At 37.7% G+C, this 21,256-nt stretch overlaps 1 protein-coding gene across 2 annotated transcripts in view; it reads right to left on the reverse strand.

Annotated features, from left to right (window-relative positions):
- Window positions 1-21,256, reverse strand: part of LOC124118063 (von Willebrand factor D and EGF domain-containing protein-like) — a 53,777-nt gene that overhangs the window by 5,697 nt on the left and 26,824 nt on the right. For both annotated transcript variants that reach the window (XM_048396165.1, XM_048396166.1), the window contains 8 exons: window positions 20,949-21,166; window positions 20,240-20,325; window positions 19,574-19,637; window positions 18,968-19,165; window positions 17,584-17,831; window positions 16,957-17,218; window positions 1,634-1,792; window positions 980-1,163 (listed from right to left, as the gene is read on the reverse strand). In XM_048396165.1, the coding sequence (XP_048252122.1) occupies window positions 980-1,163; window positions 1,634-1,792; window positions 16,957-17,218; window positions 17,584-17,831; window positions 18,968-19,165; window positions 19,574-19,637; window positions 20,240-20,325; window positions 20,949-21,166 (1,419 nt within the window). The remainder of the gene's footprint in view (window positions 1-979; window positions 1,164-1,633; window positions 1,793-16,956; window positions 17,219-17,583; window positions 17,832-18,967; window positions 19,166-19,573; window positions 19,638-20,239; window positions 20,326-20,948; window positions 21,167-21,256) is intronic.

Here is a 21,256-nt window from a genome sequence, read left to right on the forward strand (position 1 = left end):
ACACGAGCGTTGGGTGTCATTCCTGCTTTGGATACATTCACGGAAGGTCGATAAATCTCTGTGGACCATTATTTCTGTCAGTCTTATTGATACAGGGCGTCCATGTACAAGGATCGATTCATACGAAACCGGGCTCTACGAAATCGAGCTGAAACGGCCGAATCAAAATTGCTGCAAACTTTCATCAGTACTGGAGTACGAGATTCGGGTCAGACGATTAGAGATCGTCTACACATTGTGTTGCTTCTAACAAATCGCCATATTGCCAACATACGCCAGTGGTATACACAGCGTCCAAAATGGGACGATCGTCGCTGGGCAGATGTCATGATTCCAGGAAGGGTCTGGCGACGTCGAACTGAACGTCACGCCAATGTCAACCTGAGCCCTCGTGGCAGATTGGCGTTGGATCGGTTATGGTGTGGGGTGTCATGACTATGACTGACAGAAACCCACTCCATAATGCCAAAGGAAGGGTCACTGGACAATACTATCGGGACAACACACTGACACCCTTTGTTGTTCAATGCTCACATCCAGCAGCACAACATCCATAGAATGCCATGGCCAGCAATGCTCCAAGGCATTTTACCCATTGAACACGACATGATAGGGAGACGAGTGCGTCAACGTCATAGGCCGTCGACCACGTTGGCCGAACTTGGCAAGGCGATGCAAGAGGAGAGGGATAGACTCCCTCAAATCACAGAATGCCTCGTCGAGTGAATGAATGTTTGACAAATCGTGGCGTTCTTCCGCACAACAGATCCAAAAACGTCAACTGTGAAATTCCCCATCTTACCCCATCGTCCTTCAAGATCGTTGGCGGTCATAACATCTACTTTCATACTTCACTTCCGGTTGTAATGTGGTCCTAACTCGGTCACTAGTATCATTCAACTATTACTGGAAACTAACTAACCGAGTATCCCCTACTTTCTTTCAGAGTATATGTTATTTACTATTCTGTGAGTCATACCACTTGTACATGTTCCTTTTCCGCTGCAGTCGTTCAGACAAGCCTCGGCCACAACAATGTCATAGACTGACGTGTTTTTCTCTCCACTTTTCACCCAGAGTGTAGGGTCAACCAACACCTCGTGTAGACATTTGTCTCTCACCGCGTCGACAGAGAATCGAAAAAAGTCGGTAGTGCCCGTCAACTTCGAAAGAAATCCACATCTTTATCTGTTCTCACATGATATATAATGGGTAAACATTCCCTGACGTTACATATTAAAGCAAATGCATATCCACATAGAACAATATGTTGCCTAGATTTTGACAGGAGAAGCTCCCGTTCTTTGAATCTTTTAGCATGAAAAACAATACATCAGTATAACTTCGATATGCAATGCATGAATGTCTACTTCAATGTGCAGTACCTGAATGTCAACTTTTATCTCCAATATCTGAATGTCAACTTCTGTGTACAATACCTGAATTATACTTCTGTGTGCAATACCTTTATGTCTATGTCTTTGTGCAGTAGCTGAATATCTACTTCTGTGTGCAATACCTTTATGTCTATGTCTGTGTGTAGTAGCTGAATATCTACTTCTGTGTGCGATACCTGAATGTCTACTTCTATGTGTAATACCTCAATACCTACTTCAAAATGTATTTGCAATACCTGAATGTCCAGGATACAGTTTTCAATTCTTCCGTTGATGTTTTCAACGCCAGTTACATTCTTGCACACTTGTACTGATTTCGATTCATTAAAGACCTCCTCACAGAATGTCCTGGCCTCGACCTCTGTCCAGCTCTTTGGCCATGTCTTCCCAATGTCCTGTGCAAAACATATGGTCGCAAGATTGCTTTTTGATCCAACAATCAGGATATCTAATCAGTTTCTTTTTTTATTTTCCGTTAAATACAACATATAAAATCATCCAACAAATAAAGAAATATCGACGAACATGCACGTGTGTGTGCCGATTGTACAGTGCTAGCCCACTGAGATACCATGTCGTCGCAGTTTAACATGAATACCCCACTTAGACTCCGAGCCGACCAGTCCTTGTTTTACCCCCTTTTATGCTGAGCTCAAGGCAGGGTAACAACAAGTACCATATATTAACGTCTTTTGTTATGACGCGGCCGGGGATCGAAACCCGGACATTCCGCTTTTCGAGCAGACGCTCTATTCACTAGACCACGTTCAGTTTCATAATGAACGGATAGAAGCATTCAGTGATTGTCTTTGGTGTCAGCCAAAGTGTGATCAACAGGGCATGGAATCGATACCAGACGCTTCGATCAGCTACCCATCGATACGAAGGTAGTCGACAGCGTTCCGCCACAGGTTTCTCCTGACTGCGGCAAGATATAACCACTTTGTGACTGACACCACACTCAGACATGGCTTGCAGAGTCCATTGTCAGCATGGTGTGGCAAGATCGTTCACCTCAAACCTATCAATCAGCTTATTCGGTAATAAGGCCTCAGGCCCACGTACATTCGTGACCAACTCGTGTTATTCCGGGACAAGCCGAATAGCGACTCGTGCCCCTCTCATGGCCATTTTTGCGACCGGGCTCCGTCTTAGCGCAAACGGGCATACCTAAAACAATTGTCAACTCGTTGCGTAATGGTTCACACATCTTTACCCATATATTATATATTTCAGATGCAATTTAAAGCACAGCTGGACATGCGGAATTATACAGTATGATTGAACACATTTAACTGTGTCTTGGGTATATTTTTAGATGCAAGACATATATAAAATCAAAAATTATTTTCAGGGATTCTTTGACGAAGAACTTGAAATCATACGCCCATTTTGATTGGTTTGTCGTATTTTCGCACATAACTTTCATCGATAGGGGGACGAGTCTTCTTGCAGATTACGGAAAGGGGTGAGTGGTGACGAATGGCCCACGTACAGATATATACAATTAACTCGTCACATTTTAATTCTCGAAACCCAAAAGTCCAGAAACTCTACGGTCTTTTCCCAGTCTCGGTCAAAGGTATTTACAAAAAAAAGCATGCTGTTTTCATGGGAACATACTAAGGAAGAAAAAATGAAAAAACAAAGTTCAAAAACTCAATATTTACACCATCTCGCCCATGGGCCTGCCCATGAGCGAAGATTGGCCCATGTGCCTGCCCATGGGCGAGAATATTTTCCTTTACACAAAAACTGTTTTTGTTTCGCAAATACTTAACTTGTATTCCATCAAGTATCATACACAAAATTTAACTCATTTTAACTTAATTCAACGATTTTATAGCGATATTAAAATATTTCGCCCATGGGCGAGAAAAAGGCTTGGTCCATGGGCGAGAATATTTATTCCATCAAGTATCATACACAAAATTTAACTCATTTTAACTTAATTCAACGATTTTATAGCGATATTGAAATAGTTCGCCCATGGGCGAGAATTTTACCTTTACACAAAACTCATGTTTTTGTTTCGCAAATACTTAACTTGTATTCCATCAAGTATCATACACAAAATTTATCTCATTTTAACTTAATTCAACGATTTTATAGCGATGTTGAAATAGTTCGCCCATGGGCGAGAAAAAGGCTTGGCCCATGGGCGAGAATATTTTCCTTTACACAAAACTCATGTTTTTGTTTCGCAAATACTTAACTTGTATTCCATCAAGTATCATACACAAAATTTAACTCATTTTAACTTAATTCAACGATTTTATAGCGATATTGAAATAGTTCGCCCATGGGCGAGAAAAAGGTTTGGCTCATGTTTTTGTTTCGCAAATACTTAACTTGTATTCCATCAAGTATCATACACAAAATTTAACTCATTTTAACTTAATTCAACGATTTTATAGCGATATTGAAATAGTTCCCCCATGGGCGAGAATTTTTCCTTTACACAAAACTCATGTTTTTGTTTCGCAAATACTTAACTTGTGTTCCATCAAGTATCATGACACAAAATTTAACTCATTTTAACTTAATTCAACGATTTTATAGCGATATTGAAATATTTCGCCCATGGGCGAGAAAAAGGTTTGGCCCATGGGCGAGCATATTTTCCTTTGCTCAACAGTTTTAGTTTCGCAAATACATTAAGGGATTATAAGCATGACACATGATTCAACTCATGTTAACTTAATTCAACTCATTTTTGCCCAATATTTCGCCCATGTTTTCGTCAGTGCCTTTAAAGAATTAACTAATTGTTTACAAAGTATATTGTATCATGTGAAACACACTTTGTATTATATCATTGCATTACTATTTTAAAAGGGCCTTTGGTTGGATGTTTCCTTTGCAGAAGTTTTACAAATTTCACCTTTTTTACATATTGCAACGATCTTTAATGAACCCGGCCTTATCTCTCAAAACGTTTTGACAGTTTATCATACAAATTCATGCGCGTGTACACCAATTCATTGGCGTTATTTTTCAACAAATTAAAGTTTAGTTTGTTTCTTTTTCACTTCCCATTTTATGTCTCGTTAATACATCACACTGGGACATTAAGTGACAATAGATATGCAATATACAGGTACACGTGCGCGTATTTAATGGGGAAAAAAACCGATTCTTCTTTTATTGCATAACGTCTAGCTGAATATCTCACATTCTAACGAAATCTCGAAATAATTATTTCATTATATGCGGTGCGATGTTTACAGGCGATTGAGTGAATATTATGACACTAAAGCAACTTTTAAATGCATTGTCTCTTTTGGTATGAAAATGGTAACAGTTCAGAAAAAAACAGCAGCCTTCTTATGATAATTCTCATATTCTCATTAGTACGTTGTATCTAATTACAGTGTCGGCATTATTTACAGGTGATTCTACAATACCTGCTCTCGGTCAATTACGATCTACCACACCACGCATGAATAAACAGTTATGCAGGTGTTGCTGTGGGCAAGTACCTAGCCTGTATATGTATATTTGTTTGTGGATACATGTTTTACATATTTTCGTTGATATGTGGATATATTAAGCACAAAGACAAATAAAAAGTTTATGAAAGATGAATAAGTGCCTTGATATATTCAACGAGATGTGTATCATTGTTTAATGGGTCATTCAATAAAAGTATGTTTGGAGGAGATATCAAAGGAGCCGCCCAATATACACAGTGTCGTCCGGTGAACTACCACCCCACCCTGTCCATAAGAGTTATGTAATCGGTACACAAATATATTTGATGCGGTGTCAGTGTGGAAGGAGTTTGAATTACGTCCGCCACTGGCCACAGAGGTAATCCTCAAAGTATAGTAACAATCAACAAGGTCAATGCCGTACTAATTACCTAGTGACGCACGTAGCAACGACTGTCAATCTGTCTGCTACAGCTACAATAACATCATCCCTGTCACAACTGGCATATCAACGGCTTATTCACAATATTAATTGTAGAAACGTCGTTGAGAGACTAACGTATGTCGTATACAGTCCTCAAATTTGATTATAAAAAGTAAATACGTCAACTGGGAATTCAGCTGGATGTTACCTTCCTTATATCAGCTAACAGCCCTGTTTGTGAAAATATGTACTAGACATAAGATTTTTAGACTAATAAAATCAATTGTAAGACCGCATAGACCATAAAACCGAATTAAATATGTCTTGGTATCATCGCTTGTGTATTAGATGATGGTAATGACCTGAAATGTTTTAACGTTAGATTAGGAAGGAGAGACATTAAACGGTTTTATATTATTTGGGAACATGAGCATTAAGATGTAGCAACATAAACATGCATGGAATGGAATAGGGAAAATGGTGAAAACAAATAGAAATAGATTTTAATAAAACTTTATTGTAATAAATAACTTGCAAAAGTGGTGCCCAAAATTGTTTGACCGTGTTTTGTGCGTTGTAGACTGACGACTAGCAAGTAATTGTCATGCTGTACGCATGGTTCCATATACAAATTCAGATATACAACCGGTATAAAACTGAGAACTGAGATGCCAAGTATTACCTGCATTCACACACGGAAGCAAAATACTTGTATGTATTCCCTCTCCTCTGAAAAATGTATTTCTAAAGTATTTGCATTGTAATAAATATAGTAATAATAAAACTTGGTAAATTTGGTAGGTCTCCGACAGATATGATTTTCAGTTATTTTAGACCTTTGATTGATACGGATTACGTAAATGTAGTCTAGTCACTGTCTCTAATGTATCTGCTTGGTTAGAAATTTCAAATGTCCTGATATAGCACTGTTCCTAAAATAAGCCAGTTTCTTTTATCGGGTATAAATAGTTGATTTGTCTTGTCACGCAGTCATTTATACTTGATCGAATGATTTCCACGAAAAATTCCGGCAGAGAGTTCTGTATTTAATTATATACATGTATTGTTAATTGTAGAAGATGCTTACATCACTGTATCTCAGAACGCAAAACTGATAACATTCAAACATGTAATTAGTACACAGTTAATTGTTACATATAATTTCCTGCATATTCCTTTTTAAACAAAAAGCCTACATGTATACTGAAATCGGTGTCCACTGTTAAAAGGGTATTAGTGCAGTCAGCCATGGTAAATGGAGAGACAATAATAAGGTGATTAATTATTGTAGGTTGCAGAATATGCGGTAAAAGTGTAGTCATTTATACATATACACATTACACATATACAGATGAAATACACAATATGATACAGTGCAAGAACAAACTAAGATACGGTTTCTATTAAAAAGAATTATACGATTATGGGTTTAATTAACATGTTTAATTTTTTAGGCCAACACGGTTGAGATACAGCACAGGCATACTCAACTGGAGTTGTTTTCTGCCGGTCGTAAGTTCATCGTTTGACTGAGCACACTTGTGTCGAGGTTGCGATATTTTCTTCTCTTTGTTGGCAGCCTGCCACCGGCCTGAATTTTGAGAAAGGTCTCAGCATGGGACTGTTAATTTCTTCTTAAAGATGTCAAAAAGCTTACAAACTTGTAGATGTTGGGCCGGTTGGGACCAAACTTCTTTCAGCTCAGAGTGCCACTCTTCCCAGTGTTAGTGGTCCTGGAACCAATATTGTCAAAACAGGTTCTGCACAATACGTCCATCAGATTCAACTGTTCAGCAGCATTGTCACTGAATTTCAGGTGAACGAGGGGAAAGGCAGACGCACGTGGATTTACTCTCAGGTTATTATTGTCTTGAGTTCACATATTGGGGCATTTCATATACTAATTGAACAGAGTTCACCTGCACATGTCCACTTGAGTGAGACAGACTGTAACCAAAAATGCAATTAGCTGTAGCTCCCAATCCCTTATAACAACGACAACAACAACCAGGGTGAGGGCACAGAAAGGTTAAACCGTGTCCACCAGACAATCTCAGGTGGTTAACGCCATATCTCCAATCAAGTCAGCTCTATTTTTCTGCGCATAATTATTTTTTTACATTTTGAATAAAAGGAATTAAAAAAATCATATTTATCAAACCTACACATTACCAAATACAAAACTTTATAATCCTCTCTAGACTTCGTTCCAATTAACCTGGATCATATGACTCGCTCGCGAAGGTCGTATACGACTTTAAAGTGAATACATCTACAGTGTACAAGGTATTTTTACCTGTATCATATATGCTCATGATAAGCAATTATTTTCGTTCCTAATTCGAATGAGCATATTCTGGGGCTAAATCTGCAAAAGGACAGACAAAATATTTCTTTGTACAGTAAACTACGGTTATAAAGAAATCAAAGGGACTACTAATTTTAGTTCGTTATAACCGTAGTTCGTTATAAGCATATATACAACATAACTACAGCAAATAGTCGGGACCAAAACAGTAAGTTCGTTATATCCGTCAGTTCGTTATAAGCGTGTTCGTTATAACCGTAGTTTACTGTACAATGCAAACGATACAAACGTAGCGGCTGATAAAAGAGACAATGACTTAATAATCTGCAATATGTCATTTGTTCTCGTTTAATCTATTGTACATATTGAAGTGATTGTAAAGTTTCAAGGAGTACTTAAATGTTGTGGTATTATGAATGAAATAAGAATATCAATAACGAAAAAGAGTCCCCATATGGGATGTACATGTATAACTTGTCTTCCAGCACCACGCTTGTGCTGAGGCCCGTGGTCATAAAACTAATCGGTCCTATAAAGGGAGCCATGGTTCACTCCCAATTGTCAGACGACCTAATCATCGGACAGACCAGTCAAGTGTGACCAGTGTACCTGCCTGGTCCTACCTCCTAATTACTGAGCTGCCCAATACTGTCATACTAAGTGATAGAGATTAACCAGATTATGATTGTGTTTGTAAGTTGCGTTTGATCTGTGTCGGGTTGCAGTTGTTTTATTAGGCAAGACCTGGGGTAGTTTTTTCAATGATACCTTTCAACCGTTGAGTTTGTTTTGCATTCCTGTCATTAAATACATTGTTAGGTAGAATAATAACACGTTATATAGATTAAACATCTCCCTAACCTGAGTATAATCTCACATGTACTCTAAGTACCGTACTATATTACTTTGAGGAGACATTGAGTAGGCATTGTATGCTGTCGGAATGACTTTACACAAATCCCTGCGTCAATGGACCTGTGAAGATCCGGGATAGAACAGATCTTCAAAAACCCATTCTTGGCGTAAAAGGGCTTGTCGTAAGATGCGACTACCGGGATCGGGTGGTCAGGTTCGCTTACCTGGTTGATGCATGTCACCGTATCCCAATTGCGTGGATCGATGCACATGATGTCAATCACTGGATTGTCTGGTCCAGACTCGATTATTTACAGAAAGCCGTCATATAGCTGAAATATTGCTAAGTGCGGCGTTAAACAACTAACAAAAAAACAAAACTTTGAGGAATTCACAACAATCACTATGACGAGGTATGCATATCTTGCAATCAACCTGAATCCAGTTACTGGAATGTCAAGCCCGGGCTTGGTTAAAACAAGAATTGCAGTTAGATCCGCTACATGTTGTAGATCTCCTGTAGTCAAGAGATGCAATACCGAGGCAGCAATGTCAATTTATGAGGGACAGACAACTACTCCAACATATATAAACAGAGCAGCCAAAGATAAAAATGAAATCATATCATGTACGAAAAAAGAAGTCATATCAACACAAAAAGAGAAAGTGTATGAGTACTAAAACTTGCGATAGATATGTGTACCCTACGTACACACATGAGTCCCATTCGACAGTCTACAACACCCGAATAACTGTCAAACAAGTTTGGGTAACCCTTGTGTTCAGGCAAGTTATCTAATTCAATAATTTTGTATTTAAATCCTTTTCAATTTGTTTTCACCATTTTCCCTATTCCATTCCATGCATGTTTATGTTGCTACATCTTATTGCTCATGTTCCCAAGTATTATAAAACACTTTAATGTCTCTCCTTCCTAATCTAACGTTAAAACATTTCAGGTCATTACCATCATCTAATACACAAGAGATGATACCAACACATATTTAATTCGGTTTTATTAGTCTATAAATCTTATGTCTAGTACATATTTTCACAAACAGGGCTGTTAGCTGATATAAGGAAGGTAACATCCAGTTGAATTCACAGTTGACGTATTTACTTTTTTTATATCAATTATGAGGACTGTATACGACATACGTTAGTCTCTCAACGACGTTTCTACAATTAATATTGTGAATAAGCCGTTGATATGCCAGTTGTGACAGGGATGATAGAATGGTAGCTGTGGCAGACAGATTGACAGTCGTTGTTACGTGCGTCACTAGGTAATTAGTACGGCATTGACCTTGATGATTGTTACTATACTTTGAGGATTACCTCTGTGGCCAGTGGCGGACGTAATTCAAACTCCTTACAGAAGAAAAAGAGAAAAAGAAGAAAATTGTTTTATTAAAGTGTCACATGCTGCAGTACTAAATATATGGACATATAAACACTTCATTAAACAACAGCACCCGGCCATACGAGACACTAATTACATAATGGTACATTTAAAATACGTAAAAAAAGAAGGAAAAATTAGTTGCAACTTTGTATATTACTACACCCACACCCACACCCACACCCACACCCACACCCACACCCACACCCACACCCACACCCACACCGATACACCCACACACACATTCGCATTAAAATCCCGCTCAAAGCATTCAAACAGGTAAGCATACAAACAGGTAAGCATACAGGACGCTCACAGCAATCTCATACAGGACACTCACAGCAGTCTCATACAGAACACTCACAGCAATCTCATTCAGAACACTCACAACAATTTCATACAAAACACTCACGGCAATCTCATAAATGTCATACATCTATACACATATGCGTCCATATACACATAGCTTAATTCATCAATCGTGTATACTAACCTACATGTATAACCAGCATACATACTAACATACCAACCTACATACATACCTATATCCATCAAACATGAATCAATCCGTATTATACATACACAGGTTCATCCATACCTATGTCCGTTCAAACACACCTCAATCCAAATATACTAACACACATACAACCATACATCCATACCTATATTCATCCATACACATATCGATCCATATATACATACACACATACAACCATACCTATATTCATCCATACACATATCAATCCATATATACATACACACATACAACCATACCTATATCCATCCATACACATATCAATCCATATATACATACACACATACAACCATACCTATATCCATCCATTCACACCTCAGTCCATATATACATATACACATACAACCATACAAGTGTCGTACTGAATACAGTATGAACATACATTAAATACAACAGATGATATAAATGAGAGGCACTGTGTACTAACGTACATAAACACACCCGCCTACACACCTACGTGCATATATAAGTCAATGCATAACATTATGGATGGGATATAAAGTAATTAAAATAAAAGCTAACAGTTTATATAAAGTTTACGGCGCCTGTACATTCTGTAGACAAGGGAGGCTAGGGATTTACTTATACATGTAGTATTCATTAGATAAAAGGTCTGTTGCAGTAGAGAAAAGGTCGGGAAGGAGGGCTCCAAGGAGGCAATATAATTCCATAAATCATATCTTAGATCAGAATAAAAGTTACATTCAGTTAGAAAGTGGATTTCATCTTCGATTGCTTTAGAGTCACACATTTTACATATCCTTTCTTCCAAGGGGACAGTCAGTCGTGAAAATCTACCGGTCTCTATTTCAAGAGGTAAAGTTCCTGTACGTATTTTGGCGAGTGTACTTCGATAAGATCGGTCCATTATAAGTTGAACATATGGTTCAGTGTTAAGCGAGCCCTTAAAGAGTCTATATGTTCTAAGTTTGTTACCGTTTATAAGCCCTCGATCGTTTCACAGCTGACGTAGCCAGTGGTAGTAATCATTGGATATAAGCCAAGTCTTTATGTAGTCCATGTCAGGGGGTGTTAAATTAAATATATCTAAAATAGGTAGTTGCCACGACTTGATCAGTGTAAAAACCTTACACACTGACACCGCATCAAATATATTTGTGTACTGATTACATAACTCTTACGGACAGGATGGGGTGGTAGTTCACCGGACGACACTGTGTATATTGGGCGGCTCCTTTGATATCTCCTCCAAACATACTTTTATTGAATGACCCATTAAACAATGATACACATCTCGTTGAATATATCAAGGCACTAATTCATCTTTCATAAACTTTTTTTTTGTCTTTGTGCTTAATATATCCACATATCAACGAAAATATGTAAAACATGTATCCACAAACAAATATACATATACAGGCTAGGTATTTGCCCACAGCAACACCTGCATAACTGTTTATTCATGCGTGGTGTGGTAGATCGTAATTGACCGAGAGCAGGTATTGTAGAATCACCTGTAAATAATGCCGACACTGTGATTAGATACAACGTACTAATGAGAATATGAGAATTATCATAAGAAGGCTGTTGTTTTTTTCTGAACTGTTACCATTTTCATACCAAAAGAGACAATGCATTTAAAAGTTGCTTTAGTGTCATAATATTCACTCAATCGCCTGTAAACATAGCACCGCATATAATGAAATAATTATTTCGAGATTTCGTTAGAATGTGAGATATTCAGCTAGACGTTATGCAATGAAAGACGAATCTTTTTTTCCCATTAAAATACGCGCACGTGTACCTGTATATTGCATATCTATTGTCACTTAATTTCCCAGTGTGATGTATTAACGAGACATAAAATGGGAAGTGAAAAAGAAACAAACTAAACTTTAATTCGTTGAAAAATAACGCCAATGAATTGGTGTACACGCGCATGAATTTGTATGATAAACTGTCAAAACGTTTTGAGAGATAAGGCCGGGTTCATTAAAGATCGTTGCAATATGTAAAAAAGGTGAAATTTGTAAAACTTCTGCAAAGGAAACATCCAACCAAAGGCCCTTTTAAAATAGTAATGCAATGATAAAATACAAAGTGTGTTTCACATGATACAATATACTTTGTAAACAATTAGTTAATTCTTTAAAGGCACTGACGAAAACATGGGCAAAATATTTTAATAACGCCAAAAATGAGTTGAATTAAGTTAAAATGAGTTGAATCATGTGTCATGCTTATAATCCCTTAATGTATTTGCGAAACTAAAACTGTTGAGCAAAGGAAAATATGCTCGCCTATGGGCCAAACCTTTTTCTCGCCCATGGGCGAAATATTTCAATATCGCTATAAAATCGTTGAATTAAGTTAAAATGAGTTAAATTTTGTGTCATGATACGAGAAGGAATGCATTAAAGTATATTTGCTAAACAAACACATAAGTTTTGTGTAATGGAAAATATTCTCGCCCATGGGCCAAACCTTTTTCTCGCCCATGGGCGAACTATTTCAATATCGCTATAAAATCGTTGAATTAAGTTAAAATGAGTTAAATTTTGTGTATGATACTTGATGGAATACAAGTTAAGTATTTGCGAAACAAAAACATGAGTTTTGTGTAAAGGAAAATATTCTCGCCCATGGGCCATCCTTTTTTCTCGCCCATGGGCGAACTATTTAAATATTGCTATAAAATCGTTAAATTAAGTTAAAATGAGTTAAATTTTGTGTATGATACTTGATGGAATACAAGTTAAGTATTTGCGAAACAAAAACATGAGTTTTGTGTAAAGGAAAATATTCTCGCCCATGGGCAGGCACATGGGCACATGGGCAGGCACATGGGCCAATCTTCTATGGTGTAAATATTTATTTTTTGAACTTTTTTTTTCTTTTTTCCTTGCTTAGTATGTTCCCATGAAAACAGCATGCTTATTTTTGTAAATACCTTTGAGCGAGACTGAGAAAAGACTGTAGAGTTTCTGGACTTTTGGGTTTCCAGAATTAAAAAGGGGACGTGTTAATTTAGTTTCACATCAAGTGCTTCATGAACTAATATTTACAGGTAAGAAGAACGGAGACAGATAGCATCTTCAACATTCTAGGCTCAGATCTCAAGACAGTTTACATCAGAAGATTTTAACATTCTAACTAGTATATCTGTACATTCATTACCAGTAATAAAGTATATTATTTATCAAATATATTGAGCTAATATCTTCATAAATAGGGCAAACAAGAATGAAATTAATTTCAACTGTCCTCAACTTGCACAATGGAAAAAAACGGACATCTTATCGATGCCATCCCTCCTTCCAGTTCTCCAATACGTCCAATAAAAGGGTAAGCATACGTCGCTTTTCTTTTGATACTACATTTAATAGATACAGTTCAAGTGATAATGATGTCTTAAATAATGAATACAGTTCTAATTTCGAGCATTCAAACACTTCAGAATGCCATGTTTGTGCACGTCAGTCCATAGTCCTCAGTATAAACTCACTTATTCTGGATCACCAGAATAAAACATATTCGTAATAGCAGAAACCTATGTATTTCCATCAACGGCATCAAACCTAACTAACATATCGTAACATCGTTTTGGAAATCTCTCTTGAGACATATTAAGAAGTGTCTTAAACAGCTTGTGTAAGAATCAATATAAATACCAAACCGACCTCATTCTCCGAGCACTGCAACATTTGTAGACTTGGAACTAATACCCAAAACAGATTTACAAAACTTCGCTTGAAAACGTTCGAGAAACAACAATTTATTAACACCCCAAATCTCCGAACCATATAAAATAATCTGTTTAATCTGAGAGTCAAACTTTTTAAACAACATTTTAGGAGCGATATTTCGAACTGAGCTGTTTTATAGGAATTAAAGCTTCACTTGCTTTCAAAACTAATGTCTTAACTGTTCACGACCAACACTGCCTGTTTGAAAATATAATACACAAATAACTGTAATATATATGTAGAAATCTCAACAGGCATATGCCCTAGTTTCCATTTCTCGTAGTTACTTAACTTACCACCATTACGAAAAACTAAGATATTAGTTTTATCCATGTTAACTTTTAAACCCCATTTGATACAATTTTTTTGTAATACATCAATCTTCTTAATTAGTTCAAGGACTGAATCTGCAAAAATACACAAGTCATCCGCATATAAGAGAAGAAGCAATTTCAGTTAATCCCCATGTACAAATATCCCTCTACCACCACTCCAACTGTTTCTAACAAAACAAAAGAGGACTTAAAACGCACCCCTGTCGTATACCACGGAGTTGCTACTCTTTGAAATATTTAGGCAAGCAAGAGTTTGTAAATGTCCTGTATGATAGTAAATGTTTTCCCATGAATTCCATTTGAATGCTGAACAAACCAAAGAAGATCACGATTAATAGAGTCGAAAGCTTTCTGGCAGTCTATTAACATACAGTAAAATCTTGCTTTTGACTTAGACAAAAAATTCTGCACTAATGATTGAAGAATAAACATGTTATCCACTGAGGAATATCCCTTTCGGAAGACAGCCTGACATCCCGGCAGCTTATCATATAATTCAACGAAATGCTTTAATCTATTATTCAAAGCCTGGGTAAAAACCTTACCCCAAATATCCATCAAGAAAAAGCCCCTACAGTTGTTAACAACATGAACATTGCCTTTCTTTATGGAGAGGGAAGATAATACTTTTAGACCACTGAAAACAACCACTGCATAGAATGTTTGTTAAAAAGAACAAGAAGATGTGGAATTAAAACATCACTGCCATACTTTATCATCTCTAGCAGAGCTTCTTTACCACATTTGAGTGAATCTATGGCTATCTCTGAAGCCAATGTCTGGTGTCCCCCGCCGTGATATTGCTGGAATATTGCTAAAAGCGGCATAAAACCACACTCACTCACTCTTTAAAGTGTCTATATCTCCACTAAATCTAAACATCTCCAACAGTTTGTATTTACAGCGTTCATCACGAATGAAACTTGAATCTAACACAAGAAATAAACAGTTACTGAATGAAGAGTTCACGGGTTTAATCAAATTACTAGAAGTTAATGTTTTCCTCACTAAGACAGCCACGCCGCCTCTATCGATCCTATCGAACAAATGTGGAACGAGCTGCAAATATTTCTCTCACGACGCCTTGTCTATTCGGCAACTCTACAGGAAGTCGGCAATGCTCTTTCTAAAAAGTGGGGGGCCGCCTCGGTGGTCCAGTAGTAGCATCCATCCAGAGACATGAGACAACGGTGTCAGACTGTGATCGCATCACGTGGGTCATATACGCGATACTGAGAGTTTGTTTTCGTGATCTTTTTACGTTTTGGCCAGATACTGATGGGTGGTCAGACATGGTTACATGTTGTTTGTTGGCATTGTGTGGCACATACTTTTGTTCACAAAACATGTCTTCACGCAATGTTGTCTTTGCTTTTTCAACAGATGCACACGAGTTTAAAGTGATGACCCTTAGTAAACTTTGATTATTACCCATATGGGCTCAAATATGCAGTGTGATAACTTTTTGATATTTGCACAGTGTGCAATTAGTGATTCTCGAAGCTGATTGGTCAGTGGAACAAAGATCAATTTTCACTGGACAACGGGACTATTTTTTTCTCATCCCATTCATTCACAAATCCACGCCTTTCCCTTCAGAAGTTTTTACGTGCTACAATCTCACTGATTCGCGATTTTTAAGACAAGACACATAGTTTCATGTTAACATGATTTCACATTATCATTTTTTTCATTTATTTCACATGATTTTCATTTTACAGTAAAAACCAAAACTACGTCCCCGTTTGTAAACAAACATGGCCGGATTAAACTGTAACGCCGGTTCTCTTGTCATTCCTGGTTTCGGCTGTCTCATATCTGGGTGAAGTCGGGTCATTCATTCCGACACGTACTGTGACAGCAATCGTACTTTTCAAAGATTACCTTCTTTTCGTAACTATTCTCTACCAAACAAGACTTCTGTACATTCCGTCTATGTTGTTGTTATAGGTTTTGGCATTTTTGTCAAATGACACATACAAAAATTGACAGGTTTTCCGTGTTTCCTCTTCTCAATGTGAAATGCATGTATCTGCCGATGCACGACCGGGGCTGTCTGTCAGTGACGAGATCTTGTCAAAACAAGCTTTGATTAAAAAACTTGATGAACCTTTTTGGAAACCTGTCTTCTTTATCAATGCTAGATAGTGTACGCTGTGTAAATCGGACAGAAATATAACTGCAATAATGTGATCTTTACAATTTATAACAGAACTATATTTTTCCACGCGTAACAACATGTTAATTGAGTAATGCGGTTGGAATGAGTGGACAGTGTTTTTTCACACGCGGATTGATACAAAACAGCTGATTCTTGATCGGCGACAGTTGATTGTTTTTTTCTTGAAACATGTATTTAATATGAATATGGGTAATAAATAGAATAACCCACTCGGTACGAGTGATTACGGAAAATATGTCACGAGTGAAATTAATGTTTTAAGTTCCGAGCTTTAGCGAGGAACTTAAAACATTAATTTCACGAGTGAATTTTTCTGTTTCGTCATTCTGACAACATCAGCTATAAAACAGATACTTGCATAAAAATGAATTTCATACCGGACGTAATCTTGGTGATTCCAAATTAACACCCGCAGATCTTCTCCTTCGTCTCTCGGTGAGGGTACACTTGCTCGGAAACACTTTTGTGAAGCCCGGAATGGTCTTACACACCTTATGAATGGGCGCAGTGCAATTTACTGCCTGAGTGCTTGTATTGGGTTGAGAATCCGGAGAACAGGAACAATAAAGGTTCGTCCGTGGCCACGCTGCCAGTGATGCATAGACGTCCGGATCAAACAGGTTACTTCCATTATCAAGCCTATAACACACGAAGAACATAAACGTTGCAGTAAATCTCATCCCGAGTGTCAGAGTTCATCCGGAGAAATATTAGCTCAAAAGTCATGCTATTATGCTTTTCAAAAATATTAAATGTTGATCGTTTTCGTGGGGATTACGTGGAAGATTAATTACGATTAGAACCGATTAATGAGGATCGTGTGGCTACAATGTGTGACTGATTGTGCGTCATCGTTCCTTGCCGGTTTTGCTCGATGCTCAAATTGATAACGTCAGGTTTTCTTGCTCCAGATTCAATTATTTACAGCCGCCGGGAGACAGATGGAGTAGTGCTGATAGCGGCTTAAAACAACAATTACAGGCCAGATCAAATAAAAGCCTCACTTCCATGAGTTCGAGAATGTAGTTAGAAGATTCTGCCAGAAGTTGTATGTAGTTCCGCAGTCACCCGTCGCCGTGACGTCTGTAGAGTAGGTGCCGTCCCTCAGGAAAAAGTCGTCGCTGCAGTTTGCTGATAGTGTCCCACAGAGACCTCGAGTGCTATTTACGTCTTGGATTGACGGGTAGATGTAAACGTTCAGGTAGAAACCATAGACTTTAACTGTCACTCTTCCTCCAGTGGGCAGATACACCTATGAAAGAGTGTACACATTTGATAGTGATTCATAAACACATGCTTATCTGCTTGACACATGCTCAAATGCACACACGCACACGCACACGCACACGCACACGCACACGCATCACACCCCCACCCACCCTACTACCGCCACCATCATCATCATCGATAAGATGCTATAGCCGAAATCTGCTTTCAAGACTTAAGTACTTAAGGCCTTAGTAAAGCTTTCAAAACGTTTTATGGTAGACCTGTGGAGAACATTTCAAATTTTACGTGACAAATATGATGTCCTATGCAATTCCCTATTTTGTCTTGTACTATATGATCCCGTGATTTTTTCAGGTGTACATTTGACTTGCCTTTGTATGCATTTGTGACGGGTGCAACCGGTGGGGCAGGATACACTCACCTTTTTGCGAACACCTGGTGTCATCACTATTCTGAAGTGATTCGTAAGCACATGCTCATGATATAGTCGGAATCGTTCAGTCGATTCTTCCTTTAGCAGAAATATGGACAATGGGCAAAGATTACCTATCAGTGCTAATTACCCTCTACCTCCCGTTCGCCCATTGTCCATTGCCTATTACCAATCAGTAATCATTTAAGTTCTGGCTTCCAGCTGTCCATCGCTATTAACTATCAGCGCCAAATATCTGTTGGCCTTGCTTTTTGGAGTTTCCGCCTTTATTAACTCATTACGTTTCTTGTTCTTACATGTACATATATATGTTTTCTGCCTCATAGCATTTATTCATCTGATGAAGGATTAAGTATATACTCCGTAACGTTGTGCTCCTCATAATAAAGAAACTGTCATCCATAAATTCTCTTTCTTGTGTGTATCACTCCTTAATACCTTTCAAAGACGTGATTTTGGAAATGTTTCTGTTACTTTCATTTATTATCACTGTCATATATTACCAAATATATTTTTCAGATAATGATCCGAAAAAAATAACGAATTACTACTACTACAAATACAACATCAATAGTTTTATAAAGTCTTCCTGAAAAAATATATAGGGACTGTTGTGATTTTGGTATTTTATTTAGTTGTCATTTCTCATTTAAGCAAACAGACCATAGCACATCATCAGGTGAAACAAAGGAAAGAGTAGAACAACATAATCCTTCATGAATTACCTCATAATCGATGCCCTTCTTCTTGACCTGTAGTACATCTCCACTGTCTTCACACAGTGTGTATTCTATTGTCCAGATACTGGACTGTCCAGCGCACCTGTTGAACTCAAACACCGTCCTGCCAGCTCGTATAGCAACTCCACAGTTACACCACTTGTTGTGCACACCCCATCCACAGTCCGCTGTCTGTATTTGAACCTGTAGTGATAATGTCAATAAATTAATGAATACATAATTCCTTATAAAACGTCAAATAAGGTCGCATGGATAGATATTCATTAGAGTTTCAAAGCACGATAACATGTCTCTAAATAATAATGGGCAAACTAAAATACAATAAAGTGTGAGCGACATGACTCTTTCCATAATTATGATATATCTCTGCGAAAAGCAAAGTTAATTGTTTGATTCCGACTATGTCATAATCATGTATTTATGAATCACTATGAAATCGTGATAATACCATGACCAGGTTTTCGCGAAAAGTTTAACGTATCTTCCACCGCCGATGGCACCCTTCACAATCACATGCAAGCACATATTTTGTACAGGGAACAGTGATTCAAAAGCAAAGTTTTAGAAATACATATATTTACTTGAACATACCTCAATGGGAAAGGTTGTGTGCTTATACATAGTGAAGACACCTTCATATTGATGTTCGTATCGCCTAGATGGTAAGAGTAAACAGGATGTCAGCCGATGCTTGAAAACAATTAGCCTTATGTCAAACAGCAAATCTATACATTATCTCCCTTCACCGTTAGCTTGATATCTCCAGTACATCCGTCGATCTTTGATTGAATAGTTGGTGGTGATAGGTCGATAGTTCCGTGGGGCAATGAGTACGATCTTTGGTTTGTCAGGACCACACACGCTTGCACTGGGGTTTCACCAACGTGTAGACATTGACTGATCGTGATATGACCAAATACAGCGTCTGTAGCGCCCCAGTCACTTATATGATTGACATATTGAATCATACAGCCAGTTCATACTGATATCCTTTTGTAAATGTGATATCATAAATTCATATGACTTTTATATATGAGTGACTATCTCTTACACGCCGATGCAAATGCTAATTTGCAAATCGATTGAATAAAGGTTCATTATTATAAATATATGTTATTTTCCCTTGGACTTCATGATGAGCTGTGGATATTCTAATCAAACTTTTTTCACACTTGATTGGTGTTTGTTCGTGACTAAAACTGTTGACATAAAAGACTGAATAACAACAGCAATACATGAACCATCAGAAAGATTTACCTTCCATCAAATGTTTGCATGTGTGGGTCATTGATAGCAGAACACGACTTTCCCTCAATCAACGTGGTGTTCTTTATCAGCTGAACCTGAACATACGTGTAGTATACTCAAACCTGATGTACAGAATGTATAAGTATTTAGAAGATATTTACGTATTCTTTAGACAGTGGAGTTCCAGTGTTGTAACGTATTAGTAAAACATGTTTGACATTTGTTTTTTCATGCTTGAATTTCTTTTTTTCTTTGTAGTTCTTCAACTTTGCAAATGTTCATGCCGCTTAGATACTAATAATGATAATAATAACTGTCTATTTATAACGCGCATTACAATGCATACTCAAAGCACACAAAACACACCAGCTAGGAAGGGAAGGCTGGTGTAAAAGGATGAGTCTTGAGACAAGTTCTGAACACCGATAAGGATCTATGACTAAGTGACAGTTTTGGCTTTCTCTACACATTAGATGTTGTGATTTAGATGTAAGTGATCATCGGGCGCACGACCTCACAAGATCACACGAGTAATTAGGAGCGTCTAAATAAATGCACTTGTATGCAAATCACAGAGACTTTGAAAGGAATTCTTTGACGCTCAATAAGCCAGTGTAGGTCATGAAGTATATGAGATATATGATGATCTACAACACATTTGCGTATAATGATAGCATGTTATTACCACTATATGTCATAGAGAGCTTCACAGTTTTACCGTTATAACGCCGATCGTATAGTTGCTCCAGAACATGTTGTCTATGAGGTCGTCAGGGGTCGTCAACTTCAGTTTCAAAGTGTTATGTGTCGATCCTAGGCTCTGAGAAATCTGGCCAAATACCCTGATCGTGGCAGGTTCTGCCCACTTCCAAGCGAAAATAACTGTTCCACAAGATGAACTTACTAATTTGGCCCCTAGACAATCTACCATGGTCTCTGAAATATGATATTTATATCGTGGATCAACCAATTCAGTGACTGACATCATGAACATCGATCTACGCAATTGTAATGCGATGATATGCG

Source organism: Haliotis rufescens, unplaced genomic scaffold, assembly GCF_023055435.1.
Source record: "Haliotis rufescens isolate VD_foot unplaced genomic scaffold, xgHalRufe1.0.p SCAF_15, whole genome shotgun sequence".
In the NCBI taxonomy this organism is placed as follows: domain Eukaryota; kingdom Metazoa; phylum Mollusca; class Gastropoda; order Lepetellida; family Haliotidae; genus Haliotis; species Haliotis rufescens.